Source organism: Branchiostoma floridae, chromosome 8 (assembly GCF_000003815.2).
Source record: "Branchiostoma floridae strain S238N-H82 chromosome 8, Bfl_VNyyK, whole genome shotgun sequence".
Lineage (NCBI taxonomy): Eukaryota > Metazoa > Chordata > Leptocardii > Amphioxiformes > Branchiostomatidae > Branchiostoma > Branchiostoma floridae.
Window position 1 is genome coordinate 11404895 of NC_049986.1, and position 21768 is coordinate 11426662.

The 21768-nt window shown below is 42.2% G+C and overlaps 3 protein-coding genes across 4 annotated transcripts; 1 reads left to right on the forward strand and 2 right to left on the reverse strand.

Moving 5' to 3' along the window:
• Positions 1-2069: 2069 nt before the first annotated feature.
• On the reverse strand, positions 2070-2690 carry LOC118421747 (vegetative cell wall protein gp1-like). Its single transcript, XM_035829248.1, has one exon. The coding sequence runs from the start codon at positions 2688-2690 to the stop codon at positions 2070-2072; it is 621 nt and encodes a 206-aa protein (XP_035685141.1).
• A 1958-nt stretch (positions 2691-4648) lies between these two features.
• On the forward strand, positions 4649-18409 carry LOC118422077 (tetratricopeptide repeat protein 28-like). 2 transcript variants are annotated; one of them, XM_035829593.1, is made up of 23 exons: positions 4649-4965; positions 5325-5429; positions 6057-6266; positions 6798-6975; positions 7463-7593; positions 8547-8666; positions 9072-9247; positions 9613-10243; positions 10387-10493; positions 10676-11590; positions 11844-11967; positions 12302-12478; positions 12861-12957; positions 13249-13470; positions 13606-13753; positions 13926-14080; positions 14695-14798; positions 15214-15439; positions 15871-16117; positions 16498-16615; positions 16849-17088; positions 17526-17781; positions 17863-18409. In XM_035829593.1, exons 1-23 carry the CDS (start codon positions 4897-4899, stop codon positions 17895-17897), a joined length of 4791 nt encoding a protein of 1596 aa, XP_035685486.1. In that variant the 5' UTR covers positions 4649-4896; the 3' UTR covers positions 17898-18409. The 2 variants fall into 2 exon arrangements, with proteins under 2 accessions (XP_035685486.1, XP_035685485.1); XM_035829592.1 differs by having other exon boundaries at positions 17526-18409.
• On the reverse strand, positions 17977-21118 carry LOC118422097 (high affinity copper uptake protein 1-like). Its single transcript, XM_035829637.1, has 5 exons — positions 20799-21118; positions 20378-20434; positions 19944-20022; positions 19470-19668; positions 17977-19077 (listed from the first exon to the last, which is right to left on the reverse strand). The coding sequence occupies exons 1-5, from the start codon at positions 20874-20876 to the stop codon at positions 18876-18878; spliced, it is 615 nt and encodes a 204-aa protein (XP_035685530.1). The 5' UTR covers positions 20877-21118; the 3' UTR covers positions 17977-18875.
• Between the last annotated feature and the right edge of the window lie 650 nt (positions 21119-21768).

Consider the following 21768-nt stretch of genomic DNA (forward strand, 5'->3'; position numbering starts at 1 on the left):
CTGATTATAGAAATCCCTCTGTAGTTATCTGGCAGGGAGGTGTCTCCTGACTTGTGGATAGGAACAATATGACTTACTGACCATTCTTGCGGGAAATGACCATTTTGTAAGCAAGTGTTAAACAAGTGGAGTATAGGTTCTTTAAGCAACATTTTACCAGATTTTAGCATTTCATTCAAAATTCTGTCATTGCCGCTTGACTTATTGTTTTTTAGTTTTAAGACTGCGGTGTCCAATTCTTCTGGGGTAATTGCGGAATCTAGTTCTGACGAGTTTGGTGGGGTGGTCGAAAAGTCTGTTTGAATGTTTTCACTGGGAAGGCCGTTGTCTGTAGGGCTATCAGGAAATTTGTCAAGATTCTTGAAGTGGTTTACCCATTCCTCTTCTGTAATCTGGTTATCGTCATTTGGCTTTCCTGGTTTCAGTTTATTTATCAAATTCCAGAATGCACTCGGATTTCTTTCCCGTAGTGAAGACAATTGATCCATGATTTGTTGGTGGAAATCTCGTTTTTTCTTTTTTAGCAATTTCTTATATTCTTTTTTACTTTTGAAGAATCTACCCCTTATGTCTGGATTCGACGGATTTTTTTCCAGTAAAGATGCTATGTTTTTCACTTCCCTTTTCATTTCCATGCAGGTTTTGTCAAACCATTTCTTGTTGTGTCTTTTACGTGGGCGTTTCCTTACCCTTTTCAGACATAGTGACTGATCACCTGCTTCTCTCAAAATGGAACCAAACTCAGACACATAATCATCAATTTCCGAAGTGCTGTTTATGTTGTTTGGGACGTTAGAACAAAGTAAACGTAGTCTATCGACGAAATGAGACTGGCCGAGAGAAGAAAGGAACTTCTGGGCTGATTTATCGTTCCATTTATACTGTTTGGGGAGAGGTTTTGCATTTGATATGTTCCGGCTTTCTTGATAGGAGTGATTTGTTGATTTTGATTGGATTAATGCCCAAACCATGCAGTGATCAGAGAATAACGTTAATGGTTTTATGTGAAACGATAAGATATGTGGGATCAGGGACTGACTGCAAATTATGTAGTCAACCGTGCTGCTTCCACGCGGTTGGTGGCAGGTAAATTTCCCCTGTAAATCCCCAGCCACCCTCCCGTTTAGAACTCTTAGGTTAACTTGAACACATAGGTCAGCAATATGCCTGCCGAATTTATTCGGAGGGGCCTTATCCATGTGTTGTCTATCCGAGGAGTAAGGGAAGCTGTCTGGATTACAATCGTCAGGAGTGCTATCATCTACATAATCGCGCAAATCACCAAGACGAGCGTTTAAGTCGCCGCCAAGTAAAATAAATCCGTCTGAACTATATCTAGATATTTCGCTTTCTAGGATTTCTAATGTATGATTTTCTGCGTATTTGTGGGTGGTCGATGCACATGGACTAATATATGCCGAACAAATAAACAAGTCTTTTGGTAGGCCCAGTAGCTTTCGGTCTATCTGTACCCAGAGAACATCTGTAGATTTGGATTGTGCTTTCTTGACGTAGTTTCTGTACTCTCTCTTGTAAAAGAATATTATACCCCCCGAGGAGCGCTTAGCTCGCCTGTTTTTTTGTCTGCATTGGTGGAAATAACTGTAGCCGGGAATGTTGATTTTTGTGTTGTCTGTGCTCCAGGTTTCTAGGAGCGAGAAGAAGTCAAACTTGTTTACATAAGAAACGAAATCTATATCCTCTAATTTGGTACCTAAACCGTGAACGTTCCAGGCACCAAAACTTTTGCTTCCGCCTGGGAATGTTTTCATACTGTTGATAAAGTACTAGTACTAAGAAAAATTGTGTCTTTGCGGTCCGAATCCACAATACTTGACAATACTTAACTAGTTAAACATTTAAATAGAGATACTATGACAATAAATTCTAAACCTTCAGTGAGATACTATAAATAGGAAGTCTAAAACTACTGGTATATGTTTATGAAATACCAACGTTAACAGACAATGAGTCTAGCAGTTCTTAAAGAGATAACAAACAAAAATAAAAAAGGGAATTCAAAAGTAAAGGCACATAGGGTGACGCAAGGTACAGTCCCAGTATACATCCTACCACATGGCGAACATCGGCGGCCACATCATACTTGGGTGCCATGGCCAGGGCGGTAGGTTCATCGGCGGTGGATGTCGGGGCGAGATGGGGAAGTTGGCGTTCGTAGGAGGGGGTCCCCAGGGCACGGGAGGAGGCTGGAACATGGGCCGGCTCCAAGGTCCGGAGGGTGGGGGCTGGTTCCAGGGTCCTGCACGGTGTCTGGGCGTGATCGCTGCTTCCCCCGTCTGGCCATTCGAAGTAGAGGACTTTGACTCTTGCATGGTCATAGGGCCGCTAACCCTTGGCGCATCGAACGTCTGTCCTGTTCTCTGTGTTGAAGGTTCGGTAGAAATGACAGGCATACTTTCTGTCGGGCCTTTCTCAGGTGCCGGTGCAGGGCGTTCCTGTCCGTGCACGGGGTGGTGACTTGAAGTTGGAGCAGGTTGGGAGCGAGTAGGAGGCTGAGTTGGTCTTGGAGCGGGTTGGGATCGGGAAGGTGGTTGGAATCGGGGAGGTGTCTGGCTGGGTCTGCCCATCTGTGCACCGACTACTGCGTCTCTGTACGAGCGGTTCGGAGAACTTAGCTTGATGTTTGCTGTAGGTTGGTTGTTGTTGATAGGGTCGTTCCTTCGGCCCATGTAATGGCCCAGGCCTACGAGGGGGTTGATCGTTCGCTTTATGTTGGCAGCCAGAACCCGAATCCCATTTCTGTTGAGATGATATCCGTCTGATGAGTACAGGGGTCTCTTGATGGTCCCGGAGGCGGCGAAGTTTGAGTTGTCTATGGTGTGAATGTAAGACGTCTCATCAGCGGCGTTAATACCGCGATTGTAGCTTAGGGTTCAAGTTCCGGCCCGGCACACTTGGTATGGTTAGAAAGGTCCCTTAGTACGAAATCGAAGCTAAGGGTGAAAACTGCAGTCCAATCGGATACATCCTTCTGGAGATATTCTTGAGTATAGGCGCTCTGTTTAGGCGCGACCGCTAGCTACTTTTTTCAAAGACCGCCTGTCACGGCACCTGGTAGGGTGGTGAGTTAATACCGCGATTGTAGCTTAGGGTTCAAGTTCCGGCCCGGCACACTTGGTATCGTTCGAAAGGTCCCTTAGTACGGAATCGAAGGGTGAAAACCGCAGTCCAATCGGATACATCCTTCTGGAGATATTCTTGAGTATAGGCGCTCTGTTTAGGCGCGACCGCTAGCTACTTTTTTCAAAGACCGCCTGTCACGGCATCTGGTAGGGTGGTGAGTTAATACCGCGATTGTAGCTTAGGGTTCAAGTTCCGGCCCGGCAAACTTGGTATCGTTCGAAAGGTCCCTTGGTGAGAATGGAACCACGACTAAGCACCACCTAATAATTAGGATTTTTGAAAAGTGTCTGAAATAGGCAAACGATGGTTTCGTTTTTGGGAAGGTCTCTTGGTAGGGAAATGATTGCTGAAATCCGTTTCTGAATCGCATGCGTTGTTGGCGAGTTATGAGCGTTTAAAGTTAACCACGATAAGCACCAGCTAAAATTAGGATCTTTGAAAAGTGTAAACTTAGGGAAATGTTTGCTGAAATCTGTTTCCTGATTGCATGTGTGGTTTGCGAGTTATGAGCGTTTAAAGTTAAACACATCTAACCTCAACCTAAATCAAAAATTTTTGAAAAGTTTCTGAAATAGGCAAACCAGGTCTCTTGGTAGGGAAATGTTTGCTGAAATCCGTTTCCGGATTGCATGCGTTGTTGGTGAGTTATGGGTGTTTAAAGTTAACCACGACTATTAAGCACCAGCTAAAATTAGGATTTTTGAAAAGTGTCTGAAATAGGCAAACCATGCGGTACCATTGGAAAGGTCTTTTAATAGGGAAATGTTTGCTGATTGCGTGCGTTGTTGGCGAGTTATGAGCGTTTAAAGTTAACCACAACTAACCGCAACCTAAAAGTAGTATTTTTGAAAAGTGTCTGAAGTAGACAAACCATGGTATCATTGGAAAGGCCTCTTAGCTAGTAGGGAAATGTTTGCTGAAATCCTGTAAAACTTGTCAAATTCGTTTCCGGATTTCATGCATTGTTGGCGAGTATTAAAATGAGCGTTTAATTTAAAGTTAACCACGACCCCATATTCCGTAGGTCTGGCCAGCTTACTCCTCTTTTTGTTCCATTTCTACGTTTTTTTCAGCGACCTTTGGAGTCTGGTAGAGACTTCGTCCTCTTTAACACGGGCAGTAGCCGGTAACAGTATCAAGGCGCAAATTCACACCCCGATCAAACATCGTATCAGTCTCAGACTTACTGATATCATCCTCTACATTTTAACACAGTTTACACCTTGCTGTTGTGTACAGGGAAATAACCTTTGCAAGGACTGTGGCTTTACTAATACTACTTTATAAAGTTACCATAACTAAATTTTACTATTGAGTTTACACAAGCTCTCTTAATTACCCCCTCCCGGGCGGCGGCAATTGTAGGGCCGGCCGCTAGGGGCGCGATTTTAGTCAGGCTCGGGGCCGCGATGTTACCGCATACAAACAGATTTTCAATGTAATAAAAAGTTTAACCGGAGGCGCACTAGTGCTGATATATCTTATAGTTTTTTTTTCAATTTTAGTGTGTTCTACAAACTTGATTTGGGTCTATACTTTGCGAATAGCGAAGATTACTTTTGTTGCGTTCTGATGTTGTTAAAGGTAAACAACAACAAGTCGGGTCAGTTTCATGGGAGTTGCCAAGCTACAGGTACGCCACACAGTGAGACTGGAGTGGGAGGGCAAACCTTCTTGCAACCCTCCCTTCTCCTCAAAACAGACACCAGAGACATGCTTGGTGCAGAATTTTAGACCCTGACTATACGGAGAATGGAGAGAGGCCACGGGGATTCAGCTGCTAGGCGTAAGGCCAGGAGCAAGACTGATCGAAAGAGCAAGGTAACACGTTATCAACGTTAAACGTTTAGAGTCCAGATTTGTTCGACAAAATATGAGCCGAGTTTATATCAAATTTTGACTCTTGCAGGGTGTCTTTCGCTTGTAACGTTAGTTAATACTTTCCCATCAATTTGCTTGTACTTTGTAGTTTATACTTGTCCATATAAAGTTATTATTATTATTATGTTTAATTTTCTTTCAACATGAGTAGAGTAACGTTAGAGTAAGTGGCAGAAGACAATTAGAGGCATCCCATCCCCAACATTATGGTTACAAACGTATGTTGACATTGTTTGTCTGATTAACTAAATTTATTACAAACATCATAAACCTTACACTCTTATCATCAACTCCTTCAGTCGCAGCCTTCAGGTCAGCCTACTTCAAATGACAGTACTGCGCCACACACAAGTAGCAGCACCTCTGCAGTGTCAGCGATAAGTGAAGATGACAAGGAATCCAAGGTGAGCATCATACATTATCTTAGTAAACACCTTACAGAGGTTAAATCCCTGCTCTCCTCTTTCTTCAACCCATCCATGTACTGGTCAATCAGGTGCCGTGTACTGGTGCCGGGACATGGTACTTCTCTAGGGCTACTTTTATCATCAATCAGCTGGTGACGAACTGAGCCATAGGTATTATCATGTGTTCCCCACAGTATTTGACTCTTTGCTGGATTGATATAGTGGAAATTGCTTATAGGGTGATTAGTTGGCCAGAGCTGAGCTGAAGATTTTTAAAGACTCAGGATGGACATAAGGAAAGGTGGGCTATCAAAAGCATAAGGTTAAACTTATAGCCATATTTTTGCAATCATTATAGCTAGCCTAACGTGTTACGCCATGAGCAAAAAAATTGAAACCAATCCCGTTAAAACGTGCTAATGAGTAGGCGGGCAGGCAACACTCCTAATACATGTGTACTATTATCATTAAGATAAGAAGCAAACTCACAACCGTATGGTCACCAGGATATAGCAATTGCAAGATGGTTGAGGACAACAAATAATCCTGAAAGCTATTGAGTGATGAATGTCTGAATTGTTTTGTCTGAAGCTTACTTAAGGCTGAATACTGTTTTTATCTCAGATTCTACTGCTGCAAGCAGAGGGTGATGCAGCATTTCACAGCAGGGAGTACCACCAAGCAGTGGACCTGTACTCAAAGGCGCTGGATCTACAGTCTGACGTGTACGAGATCCGCGCCTGCCGTACTGCCGCCTACATCCAGCTGGAGGACTACAGAAATGCTGAGGCAGACGCTCAACAACTGATCAGCTTCAAGCCCAAGCTTCCCCAAGTAAACCCTTGTTCATAGATTCTGTTTATGGTACATGACATTGACTTTTAATCTGGTTCAATTCCTTAACTTTTGTATTCACCTTATGTGTTCTATTTAGTAAAACTTTTTAAGTTGAACTTATAACGTTAATGTTATATAACTTACTAAACAAGGCTACTGAATTAGAAATGCTAAAATCTCTTTCTATAAGGTTGCTGTTTGCTTTTAGCTCAATCTCATGATTTTTTAAAACTAGTGTCAACTCTGCACTATTGTTTGTAAAAAGATGTCATTAATCATAGTACCAAGTGGAACCTGTGACTCTACTACAGTGACAGTCTTTTTTACTCTTTTATGGATGATGAAGAAACAAATGTTTCCAAAATTTACCATTACTATATCATTTAAGGCTGAGCTGTGTATTTGTTGTACATGTAAGTACTGTACCTAGATAGAAAAGTAGCAAAGTATTTAGTTACATGATTGTGATTTTTTTACTCCCTTTTGAATTAAAAAGGAAATTTTCATTTTCCCTTTCTTATCTTGCAGAACTATTATCTGCTGGCGATATCCCAGGCCCACCAGGACAGGCATGAGGAGGCCCTGGGGTCGTTTCTGCAGTGTATGGACCTGGACCCTGAGCACAGGGACCAACTCATGGAGTATGTCGTCAGTATGGCTGCACACGTCTGTCGACTGGGGGACAGCTCAGTGCACAAGTTTATGGGTACAAATACTTTACTTCTTTATATCTATATGCAAGATATCATAACTTTAGAGAGACTGGTTGGAAACATTTGCACTGGTATTATTTTTACAGTTTTGTGGTGATTGCTCCTCAATAAATTTATGACAATGAAATTTTTTTTTCTGCCATGCTACAAAACTCAAAGACTCCAAAAACGTCCTTTTCCTTCCTAATGCAAATAAAACCACTGCAGATTCTGAAGTAAATGAATTTACAGTAGGCCTGTGTTTTGCAACGTACTGTAAATCTAGAACATAGCAAAAAAATCTTTCCCATTATACTACAAAATGAAGTCCCCACAAAAGATTTACAAGTATTTACATCTCAGTTCTTCTGTACATTTTGAATTCATATTTTATGATGAGCCTATTGTCCTGGTAAAGGAGGTCTCTAATTTTCACATTTGCTACTTGACAAGTGTTTATACCAGAGGCTTTGTTCCCTTAAATTCATTGTTGTTTTGCAGAGATGAAGCCGGTTGCTGCACTGCACGAGCTAGGACAGACCCTGCACTACTGTGGCCTGCCAGCCCTGTGTGTGCAGATGTTGGAATCAGCTCTAAGGATTCCTACAGAAGACACAGACATAGTTACCAAGGTGGGTCATATCATAGAGTGCAGAATAAAAAATCATAATTTGCACTTTATTAAGGCCCAGTATACGAGGGGCGTGCAATTAGTAATGGTCCTGACCCATTTCCCATAGCAGGAGATTAATGAAACTTGGCACAGTTATTAGTCTTTCTCTTCATAGGAATCACCCAGAGTTATGCATTTCTCCCATCGTTTGATGCAGCTCTGGACACCGATTTTGTAGGACACCCCAGGTTGGTCCTCCAACTGATGCCTCATCAATGGCACAAGAGGGACGACCAGGTCTGGGAGCTGTTTCCACAGACTTCCAGCCACGTTTGAATTCAGGATGCCAGCGTTTTACAAGGTCATATGATGGGGCATCATCACCATAAGTTTCATTTATTTCATCAAAAGTCTTCTTTGGTGTGCGTCCTTTCAAATACAAAAACCGGATCACTGCGCGACACTCAACTGGTTCCATTTCACACCTGGTCCATTTCGCACCTGACTAAGTTCAAACACCAGTAAATCAGAAACCACAATTAGTTCAGAGCTGTCTTTTGCAACATAACCCATAGAGATATGAATTATTACACATACAAAATTTCATTTAGATCAGACAACTGGAAGTGGGTCAGGACCATTACTTATTGCACGCCCCTCGTAACTGCCCTTTGGCATAACACATGAGCTGGCAGGCATGTAGCACAACAATAACTGGCTATGTTACACTGGACAACCTGTCATACCTAACCTTTTCATCTAGCTGCCAACATTGTTTAATTCTATATCTAGCAAGGATGCCACAGTGACCGTACTTGGTGTCAGTGCTTTCGGCAGCGGTATCTGTACATCCAGTATAACTGCCCTTCGTGGACAGGATGATTACATAATTTGTTACATGCATCTCCTAGCCAATTTTGATTAATTTTTCAGTAATACTCAAGTCTTCAACAACTTTTCAATCTCTTGCAGGTATATCTGTCATTGGGGGATGCCCACACTGCTGTCCGCCAGGGAAGCAAGGCCAAATTTTTCTATGAGCAGTGTCTGTCTGCAGCACTGAAGGCTGATAATGTAGTGCTGGAAACCAAGGTAAGTCTTCTTCTTAGTTAAACTTTGATTTAGTATATTATGTGTGTACAAAATGTAGTCATCATTTTGTATGTTAATAGTGTGCTGCAATTGATGTCACTTACTAAATACTGTAAAACGTCATGAAAATCTCTCAAACAAGAAGAAATTTGTATCAGGGTTATGGACTGTAAACATTGAAATGTTTGCAGTGGTTTTATTTTTGCTGTTTTCTACTGTATACTTCTTACCATGATATTATGACACTGCAAGTTTGTGAGGTATTGTACTAAGAATTATTTGAACAGTGAACTTCAAGCACCATAAAAACTGCAAAACTAAGTCCCTGTAGGAATTTACAGTCTGTAACAGTTTGTAAGATAGCATGAGCTGCCCTTTCCTGATAGTTGACCTGACTTGTTACAGGCGTATGTGAACCTGGCCAGTCTGTGTGAGCAGGAAGGACAGGTGTACGAGGCGATCATGTACTACATCAGACTGCTGACTGTGGGGGACGACATTCGGGCCAGCTTGGACGACGAGAAAAGGTTCCGTGACTACTGGTCCACTGAGCTAGAGCGGGGAATCCACCTCAACTTAAGGTACTCAATCCTCTTCATTTGCACTGTTGACTTAGTATTATAGTAGCAATTACTTTTTAGATCTGTTTTAAAGGGCTTCCTCAGTATAAAAGTAGTATATTAGTATACTATTAAACTGCATATTTTTACTGCATATATGTCAAGTATGGCGCAACAGAAGCTCTGACTATTCCAAGATTTTTTGTACGCAGAATTGTATGGACTCCGAGGTTGTATGTTTGTGCATAGGAAGATTACCTTAGTGGGTAATCAGCAATCTTGGCCAAAACCTTTGGTAGACTGCTCTACAGCTTTTCAATATTGATCATCATGACTGTCATGTTTCATGATGATGTTTCATTTCACTCCTCTTTTACTCTTTACAGCATTGCTTACAAGAAGATCAGACAGTTCTCGAGGGCACTGCATCACGGGAAGGACTACATGCAACTCATTGAGTCATCCAACCAGCCAGAGCTCATGAAGCAAGCCCATTACCATATGGCAACTCTATACGAAGCCGGGCAAGACTACAAGCAGGCACTCGCACAGTACAACTTGTTCCTCTCTTTCTGTAAGGAGGCAGAAGACGAGGCGTCCACAGCGCTTGCCCACGGGTGCCTGGGGAACTTGTACGCCTCAGTGTGTGACTACAAACAGGCACTTTTGCACCATGAGGAGCAGCTGGACCTGATGGAAAAGGAGGACAACGAAGGTGCACAGATGATGGCACACCTGCACCTGGCAGAAGTCCTGATTAAGACCGAGGAGTTTGAGGATGCGAGGGTGCACCTGCAGGAGTCCTTACAGCTGAGCAGGGAGCTGGACCAGCCGGAGCTGGAGTGCAGGACCTTGCTGAAGCTCGGTGATCTGTTCTCAGAACAGGGTCGTCACCAGCATGCCCTGTACTACTACGAGCAAGCACAGACTCTGGTGGAGGATGAGGACCAGCCAGACCTGCATACCATCTGTCAGTTTCACGTAGCACACATGAGCCAGTTCTCAACGTCACTCAAGGTAAAATCATGTTCATAGAAATCAAACTAAAGTTTGTACGTTTTGATGTTTTCCAACAATTAGTAGCATTGGGTATGTCCTTTTGGCATCTCTAAGGTAACAATGATCAAGCATATTTATCCAGTGTTGTTGTATTTTGTCAGGAACTGGAGACAGCCAGGCGGACATTTGAAGAACTCATCCCCATCTATGAGGACCAGGCACGCAGGTGTGACGAGGAAGAAGTACAGCTACCTGAGGATCTGGGCAGGTAATGATCATGCTTCAAGTAAAAAACAATCAAGCCTTATTTACACATCTCAGACTAGAAAAGTGTAAACCCAATGTCACCTTGTTACAATGTTTATCCAATTATTGCTTGAGTAACTGTTATATTGACTCATAGTAATTGAGTATTTCATTGTGCCTCATGACTTCCCATTGCCATTGCAGGTCCCTTCAGCTGGCATATGATGGTATGCTATCCTCTCTCAGCAAACTCGGCAACACAGATCAGGCTTTAGAGTACACTGAGTGCCACAGGAGACAGAACCTGCTATGGACACTGAACGTCCGACCACAGATACCAGACTGTTCAAAGCTTTTTGAGGATCCTGGCTCCTTGGCCAACTTAGTTGGAAGGTTTGATCCACTCAAGATCCAGCAACTCTTTGACATTGTCAATGTGACAAACAAGACAGTTCTATACTACTCCGTGGTTAACGATTCCCTGCTGTTGTGGGTGCTTCAGCCTGGAAAAGGTGTTGCCAGGTTCTACAAGTCCTCCACCAAGGAGAACTTTGTAGAAAAATGCAGAGGTTGCATTGCACTCATCAGGAAAGTTGAGGGGCAGTCCAGCCCATGCTACGACATTGAAAACAGATCACTTCCTAGGAAGAAGGCAGAGGTGTACGAAGTCAAGAAAGCAAACCTGCGTGCCTCACAATCAAAGAAAGAATTCAGGAAAGAGCTTGAGGAGGAAGTTGAAGAGAGTTCTAAGAAGATGGATCCACCAAGAATGCCGTTTAAGGAGCTGTACAATGTCCTCATTGCCCCTGTTGAGGACCTCCTATCAGCCCTCCCACTACATAGTGACCTTGTCATCATCCCTGACAAAGATCTCTTACAGGTGCCATTTGACCTCCTGAAGGACTTCAAACAAAGATGTCTGTGTGAGAGGTTTCAGATCACCATTGTGTCCTGTCTGTATGTGCTGGAGGTGGCTTTTGTTGGTATCCAGTCTGTCAGGAAGCCAGGTGCAGCCTCTACCAGGCCGCAGGACAAGTCTCTCATCATGGCCACAGCTTCCACCGGCAGTATCATGGTGACCAAGACCCGAGGAGATCAGTCCACCATTACATATACAAGGTATTCTATATTTGTATCATTTGCTAAGTTGATATGAAGTATTGATTATAGTAATATCTATAGCTGTTGGACTATAGATACCATTTGGTATAAAATGGCAAAACATGCAATAAAAATTACATATCTTTTTTCTGACTTTGCGTTGGAATAAGACAAATTTTAGGATCTGTAATCTTTCTCTGAGCTTTGTGAATTATAAATTATATTTTCGGGTAAACATAGAACTGAGTTGATTACATCTTGGATATCATAGGAGCAAGGATCCTGGGAAAGGTCTGTTGGAGATTCCGTCCACACGTGAGGGGAGGCCAGACCTGGAGAGGGAGGGGCTCAAGAGGATGAAGCTCCTGAACACCATCAATAAACTGGTCACAAAGGTAATTACGTGATATTGTATTGTACTTCAGACATGTATCACCAATTCTGTCCTTGTCATGTAAGATTACACAGTCATGTGAATTGTGTTGGCTCACCTGAACTGTAGGCACTGCAATGCTTTTGACATTTTGTGTGTGTGTTAAGCCTAAGCAACTTCAGGGATGGTCAACAATTTTCCTTGATATCAACTTTTTCTTCTGTAAGTTGTCCAGCTTGATTAACGTTATTCATGCATATTGCAATGTTCATACTTAATTAGCAAATCTTAATATTTATTAGCCTCAATATTTCCTTGATAGTCATTCTACTTGTTTTCTGTATTTGAAATTCCAGACATCTACAGGGCAGCAGATCACCACATCAGCATCTTTTGTGACGGAGTTCCGCCAGCTGAGTGGGCAGGACTACACCCTGGTGGTGGGGAACCCCACCCTGCCACAGGTCTCACTGTTTGGGAGGACATGGAAACCCTTCCAGCAGCTCAACATGGCCGATAAGGAGGCTTCTAAGGTATCTTCTTCATTATGTGATTTGAATGTAGGGTTCTCGTTAAACATTATTTTCATTGCACACAATAGTTTTATCTCAATTTTTTTTTTCAAAGCCAGGTTACAAGGGCACTGTGCCCTTATACATATACTACTTCTTACATGCCCTCTCATGCTTAACTTTAGTCTATGCTTTTCCTGTCATAGTTGACAGATCAGTGTCCTGTCTACCTTTGACAGTTAGAGTGAGTCAAAATTTGATGTCAAATGACATGACATTTCACCCCCTTGTCATTAGTGTTGTCCTCTTACATCCTAGAAAAAAGGCTAGCTGTACAGATATACATTGTTTACGCAATTTGGTTTGAGAAAGAACCATACAATGTTGGTTGTCTATGTTCCAGGTGGCAGACTACCTGGGAACAGAAGCCTTGACAGGAGAGGAGGCCACAAAGGAGATGGTGATGGCTATCCTTCCTGCTGCTACAGTTGTCCACATAGGTAACTGGAACTTTAAGTTACAAGCACATTTTCTACAATCTTTTACACTATGATATAGGATGTTGCATAGACCTGGATTCACCTCCCGAAGAGTGTAAAATGCATTACTGCTAAGTCCTGCCAGTTAATTATGAGAAGTAGTTTTTAAGTGCAAGTGTGCAGAACTTAGTAGGTTTGTGGATGTCTGAGGGCCTCAAAAGGGAGAAAATAATATCAGCTTAGGAAAGTGAGACAGCATGTTTTCTCTCACCTTTGGTACCTAACAGTGAAACCTCTCGTTTTGAACTGTAGCCACCTTTGGTAGTTGGGAGGAGGGGATCCTGGCCTTGTCTCCCAACCCCGACCATCTACAGGACGGCCCACCAGCACAGAACAAGTACATCCTGACAGCTGATGACATCTTGAACCAAAAGGTGTCAGCAAAACTTGTTGTGCTCAGCGGTTGCCATGGGGATGACTTTAGCCGCACCCTGGACCTTCAGATGAAGTTACCGACTTGTCTCTTGGCCGCAGGTTTGTGTGTGTAATTATATATTTCCCTCTCTTTGTTTATATATCAGATATATTTGAAAATTGCTGCATGATATCCCACTTGTTACAGATTTGATGCTTTATAAAATCACATGCTTTATACAATCACTTCTGTAGGAGCAAAGTGTGTCCTGACACAGATGTGGCCAGTTCCCAACATAGTGAGCAGCTTGTTCTATCACCACTTCTACCAGGCACTGCAGAAAAATGCCAGGGTCACCCATGCCATGAAGGTTGCAAAGGACAAGGTCAAAGCTGATGACAGGTGATAGCTGATCTCCAAATTTGAAAAAAACATCAAGAACAGAATACCGGTGTAGAAGAACACCCTTAGCTATCTCATTCATTTATCATAGAAATAATGAAGTACATTAATCCAGAATACTTCAAAAGTCTAAGTAATGGATGATTAAAAAATCCTTTGTTTAATGTTCCAGATTCAGTGCCCCTGTGTATTGGTGCACCTTTGTCCTGATTGGTCAGGATGTGGAGGTTGACCTGGGTCAGATCAAGCGTGCCATGTTGGACCAGACCATGGATAAGGTGGAGGATGTGGAGGACCTCCTCAACCCCAAACCTCTCACACCTGAAGGTAAGTTTGTTCACACAGGGCAGCAAGTCTAAAATCTTTTTTACCAGAAAACTTTTTGCCGGTGCAATGAATCGGCTTTGAATCGACAGAAGCGGTTGGTTCAACCGTTCGTTTGGATGCATGGATCGGTCAATTTAACTAAACCCTTCTAATAGCCCTTCTGTACGCCTGATTGCGTAATTGAGCCAGCGTGGCCGAGCAGTCTAAGGCACAGCAGTTTGCTTCTGCAGCCGTGGATCATGGGTTCGATCCCAATTGTTACAATTTTTTTTCTTTGTTGGACAAATCTCATGTACTGTTTTTTTTTAACAGAAGAAAGACCAATTCAGTAATTCGATGTTTAAGAACTCTTTTACATGTGATTTTGTTTAACATCCAGGCTTTTTCCAAAATACGCACCAGCCAGTTTTTTTCAGAAGCTTTCTTGTTTGCATAATAGTCAACATATTTAGAATGATAAGACGAATGCATTGTTATGTGTAATAAATCTGAAAAGTTTCATTGCATTCAATGATGCAAAGATGTGCTTTGAAGATGACATCTTAAAGCCATCACATGATGTTACATGTTGCACCAGTCCTGTGAAACTATAAAGTGGATTTGTTTTGTTTCAGCCGCCAGTAAGGAGACCTTACTGTACAGACTGCAAGCCTGTGTCTCAGTTCTGCTGTCTCACTCCAGAGAACACCCGGACACTGTACCCACACTCCTGCAGATGGTAAGGACTGTACATAGCACATGTATGACATGGTTGACAGTAGTTTAGCTTGTGTTTTGTATCCAATATTCTCAACACACATGCACGTAGTACAGTATCTATAATGGATTAATGATCTTTCTATGCTTTATTGATGAGGTGCAAAATAGCATTGAAAATGTCTGTTGCCAAAGATGGCTTCTCCTTGGTGCTGAAGTGCCATCAATTTGCTTGTTGCCCCACTTTTCACAGAAATAGTTTCTTAGAATCTTGTCAAATGTACATTTTGCTTAGTTAGCTACACCTGTTAGAGATAAATCAAGCTGTAAACTCTCTTAGCCCAATTGTATTGTCTAGAAACTCAGCATTGTGACAATCCCTATCTGTTCTACATTTTTCCAATCAATGACTTTCTTTCTTTCTGTATTGTACATAGATCGGAGATGCTATTGACCTACTGGATGCTACAGAGTACCGTCAGCCCCCAGTCCGGCTGCCCGACCATGTGGTGGCCACCCCTGGGGCCCTACCGCTCCTGTCGCTGCTGGGGTTTGACTTCCAGCCCCGGGGAGCACATGTGGAGCAGCCCTACATCCTGTTCCCCCACTGGAACCAGGGGAAACTACTATTGCCGTCATATGAGTCACTGACTGCTGCTATTGGTAAATATCTGTCATGACAATTTAATAATATGCATATTAATCCCATACCTGTAACATGATTACACTGTACCAAAGGTTGCTTTCTTCTAGTTTGAATTTACACTCATAAACCACAAGGAACAACTTTTGTAAGAGCTTCTGTGAGAATGTAGCACCTTCCCACATCCCAAATATGGCTCATCACAATAGTGCAACTTGTCAAGTAATCCACACACACAAGCACTGAACACATAACCTCTGCTTCACAGAGGTAATAAACGACTAAGAATATGAGAAGAGGCAGTTAGATGTTAAACATAGACTGATATCATAAAGTATTTGCTGGTTATGTTAATGGAAAGATATTAATATTTGGTCAAGGAGTGATAGTCAATGGATGTTTTTATTCTTCAATAAACACCAAACAATCACTGATTGTATTCTGTTTCCAGATATCATTTCCAACCACCAGTGTACACAGTGCATCTCGGAGATCCTGCCCACTACAGAAGACATCCTGTGCCAGCTGATTGACATGCTGAGCCTCACCCTCCACTCCCCAGAGCTGCAGCTCAGGGTGGGGGACACGGGCGTCCAGCCGCTCTGGGCCAGGGGGTCCGCCACACGAAGGCTACTCTCAGCGCTGGGGTTCCTACAGGTGGGGCCGCTCCTGGTGTTTAACAAGGTGGCGAGCAACAGGCAAGTGTATACAGCAATGTATAAATGGCTATTGAAATAAGCAAGATTCTTAACAAGAATACAAACTTTTTATATGTCCTTATTCTACAAAGAAGTATGTGGTCTTGTGTCAAAAATTGATTTTGAAGCTATTTTATGGCAGTCATTGTGAATAACGACTGAAGATGGATTCAGTAGTGGAGTGACAGGATATGATGATTGATGATGATTGCTAATAATTCTGTACATATATGTCCAGAGGTTTAGTTGACAGTGGTTGTAGTTTTTTAAGTTTTGCAAAACTACCATTTAATTCTGGGATATCCTTGAGAAATACTTATTGGCATTCCTTCTCAAAAAGTTTTGCTTTATTCATCCCCTCATTATTTTGTCTTTTTCAGGGTTCTTCTGACAGCCACCCTGCACATGTTGTGTGCCATGTCTGTCACCAAGTCCTCTGGTACGGTCCACAAACTGGACGTGTCTCAGCTGGCCACATCACAGCTGACCACTGCCATGGTAAGATGACATTCTTTGTCTTTCTTAAGTAGAAAATGTTTTTTTCCCTCATTCACACCACAATCGACAAAAAACAACATGCTGCTGTAGAAAATTCATTAGATAACCCAGAATAATGAAGCAAAATATTTTTAGAAAACATACAATGATAGACTGTTACATATGATCCTTAACACATAGTTACACATTATACCTGAAATGTTAGAACTAAAACATGTATATGTCTGTGGCAGACAAGGGAAACCAGCATGGTGACTCCAGCCATCGGCGCCAAGGTGCTGCCCTCCCTGCGGCCTGTTCTCCTGCCACGGAACCAGCTGAACGTGTCGGCGACGTGGATGTCTGAGAAGGAGAAGCCGTCTGCAGTCAGGCACAAGCTGCAGCTGTCCCAGCAGCTGCAGGGGATCCAGGCAGACTACAGGCGCTACATGAGCCGCACGGTGCAGTGGCACAGTGAACTACTCACTGCTCAGGTTAGAGGGAGGAGATACATGTATCTTTGTTTATAAGGATAAGCACGCCTGGAAACAGCCCTTTGTTCCTACACCCGTATGCTCTGACATCTTCATGTTACAGTTATGGTTAGGGTTAGGGGTTGTTGGAACATACAGTGCATATAGGAGTGTCGGAACATAGGGATATATCCACATGTCTAATAGAATGGTTTACATATCACATTTCTCACTTCAAAACTTGGTTCCAATGTTGGTATGTAACAGCAAGTTTGTTTCAATATTGCAAGAATTTGGAGAGCAAGTTGCGAGAAGCTGAAACAAGATGAAACTCAATTTTGGGGTGTCCGTGATATTTTCCCGTTTGAATTGCTTGTAGACTTATACAGTAATGAAATTCCTTCTGATTTGTCTCAATTTGTTTTGTTAAATTTCCAATTTTTTTTTACCAACATCAGGCCAACGAGAGCCTAGCACAGATTGGGAAGGTTCCTCCCAACCCGGACAAGGTCAAGGTCATTGCGGGTGCCACGCCCTCCATGGAGAGAACACCTGTGGACCTGGAGCCGACCCTTGACCTGGAGGGGGTGGAGCAGAGACGAGACTACTCCAACTATGTCCTGCACAGGAGATGTGAGAACATCGCAGACCTGCACAGGGACTCCCTCAGGAAACTCTACTTGCCGTTTCTGGAGACAGAGAGGAAGACCAAAGGGCTGGGAACTAGGGGGAAAAACACACACTCATAGTCACAACTCTACCTGCCATTTCTGGAGACAGAGAAGAAGACCAAAGGGCTGGGAACCAGGGGGAAAAACACACAATCATAGTCACCGAATGTGTAGATTTGTATTTCCTGTACGTCTTATCATTGTATATACATTCAATTTGTGGTACAAATCCAACTTGTTCATTGCATCAAATCTATTACATATCATGATCACATGTTGCCTACTGTTTCACGACTTGTAAGCCCAGCTTGGGTTAACAATGCATCTTGTAGTCCAAAAGTTACTTCATATGAATATATTCAAAAAGATGATGTTGTTAAATTAGTACAAAGGCTATCAAACTTTGCATTGTCAACAAATTTCTATAGTACATGTACATACTTTATATATATGTATGGTGTGTATCTTTCTAATTGGTCCAATGTAAAACTTCCGAAGAAAGTAATCTATGATACAATATATGATTATATTGCTCCAGCAATTCACAAATTATTATAATCATGTATTGTTGAACCGTCTTTTGACAACATGACTGACTAATAAATGCAGTGGGATCCTTGAATGACTTTTTTCTTTGATTTTCATGCAGCAAAATAAATTCAATAGATCTTCAGTATGGTTCTTTTTATAGAAAATGGTATTTGTACACCCTGAACCCACCCTTAGCAAGTTTCACCTGAGCAAAAGTAACTTTCAGATGCATTGAAAGCGATATTGTCATTGCATCATATACTGTTAACCCTTGTTGTCAACTGAATTTAGATATCCTTACGTACTTCCAACACCAATCCTAATGCAATGACCACAATGAATTATTTGAAGTCCTACGATGTCTTGACAATACGATCAACATAATACTCCTAGAATACCCCAAATAGTTGACTACAAATAACTATCAGAAGGGTAAAGCTATCGTTTGCAGGATCGTAATACTTTTAACTTGTAGAAGAAAAGGTGCCGTTTGAGATGCAACACCCAGACGGCTGACACGTCATTGTTTCTGCATACTAAATTTGTGTTCTTTGCTATCCAATGTGATAAGTCTGTTATTAGGAAGTAATTACAACGGTTACATGTTTAAAGGCAGTGTTCGTTCATGTTATTCATGATGGGCCTGCGCCAGGCGAAGACGAAGTAGCCGGCACCTGCCCCGAGCGCCACGGACAGACACAGCCAGACGTTAAACGTCATGAAGACCAACATCAGCCCGTAGCTGACCAGGACCTGGACGATGTGCAGGAGAGACTGCAGCGCGTGCATGCGGTCAAACATCTGGTCCCTGTCAGATAGGCAAACATTGGATGACTTAACGGTTATGACAAGCTTTATTGACACGACAAAAAGTACAGTTACTTTTAACACAGTTATACAAAATAAAACAAGTCTCTGAAGGAATTGCAAGAGAAGATCAAGTTTTTCTTGAAATAGTTGAACTGTAATTTCCAACACCAAAATTGGACTCACCCAAATTTTCGACTGCACAGCATCAGTCTTTGTCAAGGAATGGCACAAGCTGTCATTCCTTGACATACACTGATGCTGTGCCGTCGAAAATTTGGGTGAGTCCAATTTTGGTGTTTGAAATTACAGTTCAACTATTTCAAGAATGACTTGTACCAACACAGATGAACTTTCAAGTTAAGAAGATCAAGTTTTAAGCGTGATGTTCACCTCTTTCTTGGGGGTGGCTCCACCGGTATAATGTCGTCCTGTGTATATCTTGTGATCTTCTTGTCGGTGAGCAGCTGTATGCTTTGGGATGCCACATTCTCACTGTCCCGTGCCCGGACCATCAACATTTCCCGCCAAACCTTCAGGCCCTCGTACAGCACGGCGATGGCGAACACTCCGATACAGGAGCCAATCAGAGCTGTGTGTTGACAATCATTTCCGTCATACCATGCATCGTACAAAAATCACAGAGAAAGCTGAAGGAGAAGCTCCACTCCAAAGGAAAACGATGTTTCGAATTCCAGGTATAGAAATTGGTTTTAATTAGTGCCATTGGATTGAAGAAAGAATTGCTTTTTGCCATCGTGATCACTTATCATCATATCTCTGCAGCCAAGCGAAATATATCGCAAATGTTATTACATTTTTATGAAGTTGGAAGTAGATTATAGCCTTGATGTTAGAAGCACTCACCTGCTACTGATTCTGTTTTCCACTCGTAGAACAGCACGGTGATTCCCCTGTGGTCGACGAAGAAGTACATCTTGTGCCCCTGGAGCAAAAACGTACTGAGTCAAAACCTAACATGCGAGACAGTCCCAAGCAGCTCATAGACATACACGCTTACAAATCAAAGCAATCTGTTTCAATGAGAAAATCTTGGATGCGATGAATGGATTTGTTGTTCATTTACTTTTTGATACAAACTATCAGTAGAAACAAGGAGGTTGAAGACACAGCATGGTAAAATGCTTATAGCTAGTAGTGATGCATGCATAGTATAGCATTTTCCTTTTGCAATGCATCGTTTCTCATATATGGCATATATGCATATGATAAATCATCAGTCATAAGAATGTTGATAATATACACTGTACAAAGACAACAACAAATGGCATTTATCTTACGCCGCCATGGCTGCCAGCTGAGGGGGTCATGTCTGTACTGTTCTTCAGGGCGGTTGCCTATTTGATACAAATGGTAAGATATCCTTATCAATTGCAATACACAAAGGCAATCAATAGCAACAACATAGCACAACACCATACGATAGATACATGTTACGGTAGCCTGAATAGACGTCTAATCGCTTCCATATGTACGTGACTTTACTCCCTAATTCTACTTTATATAGGGACCTAATTTTTTCTTGTTCTGAATAAACTGTACACTGAGTCTATTTTAGTCTATCATCTTCGTTGAAGCACATGGCTTTAATGTTATGACTCATAACACTAAAGTCATGTGCTTCAACGAAGATGGTCATTGACGGTGAACGGTATTTAGTATGTATTATTGTTGATTCATTGTTGGTTAGCTGGTACTTACGGTAGTTGCTGCACCATATGTAGTTTGGCAGAAGACGAGGACCACAACCAGCGGAATGAAATGTTGTGCTGCCGCCATGCTTCTTGAATCCTGCTATAACAAGGAGCTTTTGGTTGTAGTAACAACAATGTTACTTTTTAGTGTTGCGAAACTTCGACAATCCTTCTACAGCATGTTCGAAAACCTAGCTGTAAAATCTTGAAACCTGAAGCGTAGAGAGTAACCGAGTGACCTTCAAGTTACTTTTTGACATATATACAGAGGCCTATCTTTTCTAGATGTCCAATGTGTTACCTGTTCATATCATATGGCACTTAAAGCGACAATATATAAAAAAACGTACAAAGTAGTATTTCCTGCCATTCTTTATAGAGTTAGTTCAATCAATAGTTAGTTCAATTCATAGTTACGGAGGGAAAATGCGACATCATTGCACCATCTACCATCTTTAAAAGCCGTGATCTTCAAATTTCCGATGGTATCACGCCACAAATGCCCCTCCGATGGTAGATAGGGCCACGTATGATAACCGGACTGGGGTCCATGCAGTCAGGTAGGGCAGTGAACAGACAACTCATCAGACGTCTTACTGATAGTGTTCGCGATGTTACATTATTTCATAACACAACACTCAAGAACCTTCCACTCTTGTTTTGTAAATTCTATACAATAGGCATATTTCCGCTTCTCACGGGCCTGTTTTGATCTACGTGGAACCAAAACTGCGTAGTTTTGCATAGAAGATGTCCTGGGCGCACTTTGCTACCAAAAACCGAGCAGAACAGTCTTCGTCGGTCAGTCTATGTCAGCTGTGATTCATGTCCATTTGTCATCGATTCATCCAAATGAAGAAAATCCTCTTGTTTTAAATTATATACACTTTGTCCAAACAACACAAAGCGTGTCCATTGAAAGGCGTATACGATAGATCTGAAGAGAAAAACAGTTAAGAACACCTACCTGACGATAC

Excerpts from the sequence above, each read along its gene's own strand:
- LOC118421747 (XM_035829248.1), bottom strand. The coding sequence starts at position 2,690 with ATGGGCCGAAGGAACGACCCTATCAACAACAACCAACCTACAGCAAAC.
- LOC118422077 (XM_035829592.1), top strand. The coding sequence starts at position 4,897 with ATGGAGAGAGGCCACGGGGATTCAGCTGCTAGGCGTAAGGCCAGGAGC. Across the intron at positions 8,667-9,071 it reads ATGTAGTGCTGGAAACCAAG|GCGTATGTGAACCTGGCCAG; the intron begins GTAAGTCTTCTT and ends GACTTGTTACAG. Across the intron at positions 16,118-16,497 it reads AACAAGGTGGCGAGCAACAG|GGTTCTTCTGACAGCCACCC; the intron begins GCAAGTGTATAC and ends TGTCTTTTTCAG.
- LOC118422097 (XM_035829637.1), bottom strand. The coding sequence starts at position 20,876 with ATGGCGGCAGCACAACATTTCATTCCGCTGGTTGTGGTCCTCGTCTTC. Across the intron at positions 20,435-20,798 it reads CATATGGTGCAGCAACTACC|GCAACCGCCCTGAAGAACAG; the intron begins GTAAGTACCAGC and ends TGTATCAAATAG. Across the intron at positions 19,669-19,943 it reads GAAAACAGAATCAGTAGCAG|CTCTGATTGGCTCCTGTATC; the intron begins GTGAGTGCTTCT and ends GTCAACACACAG.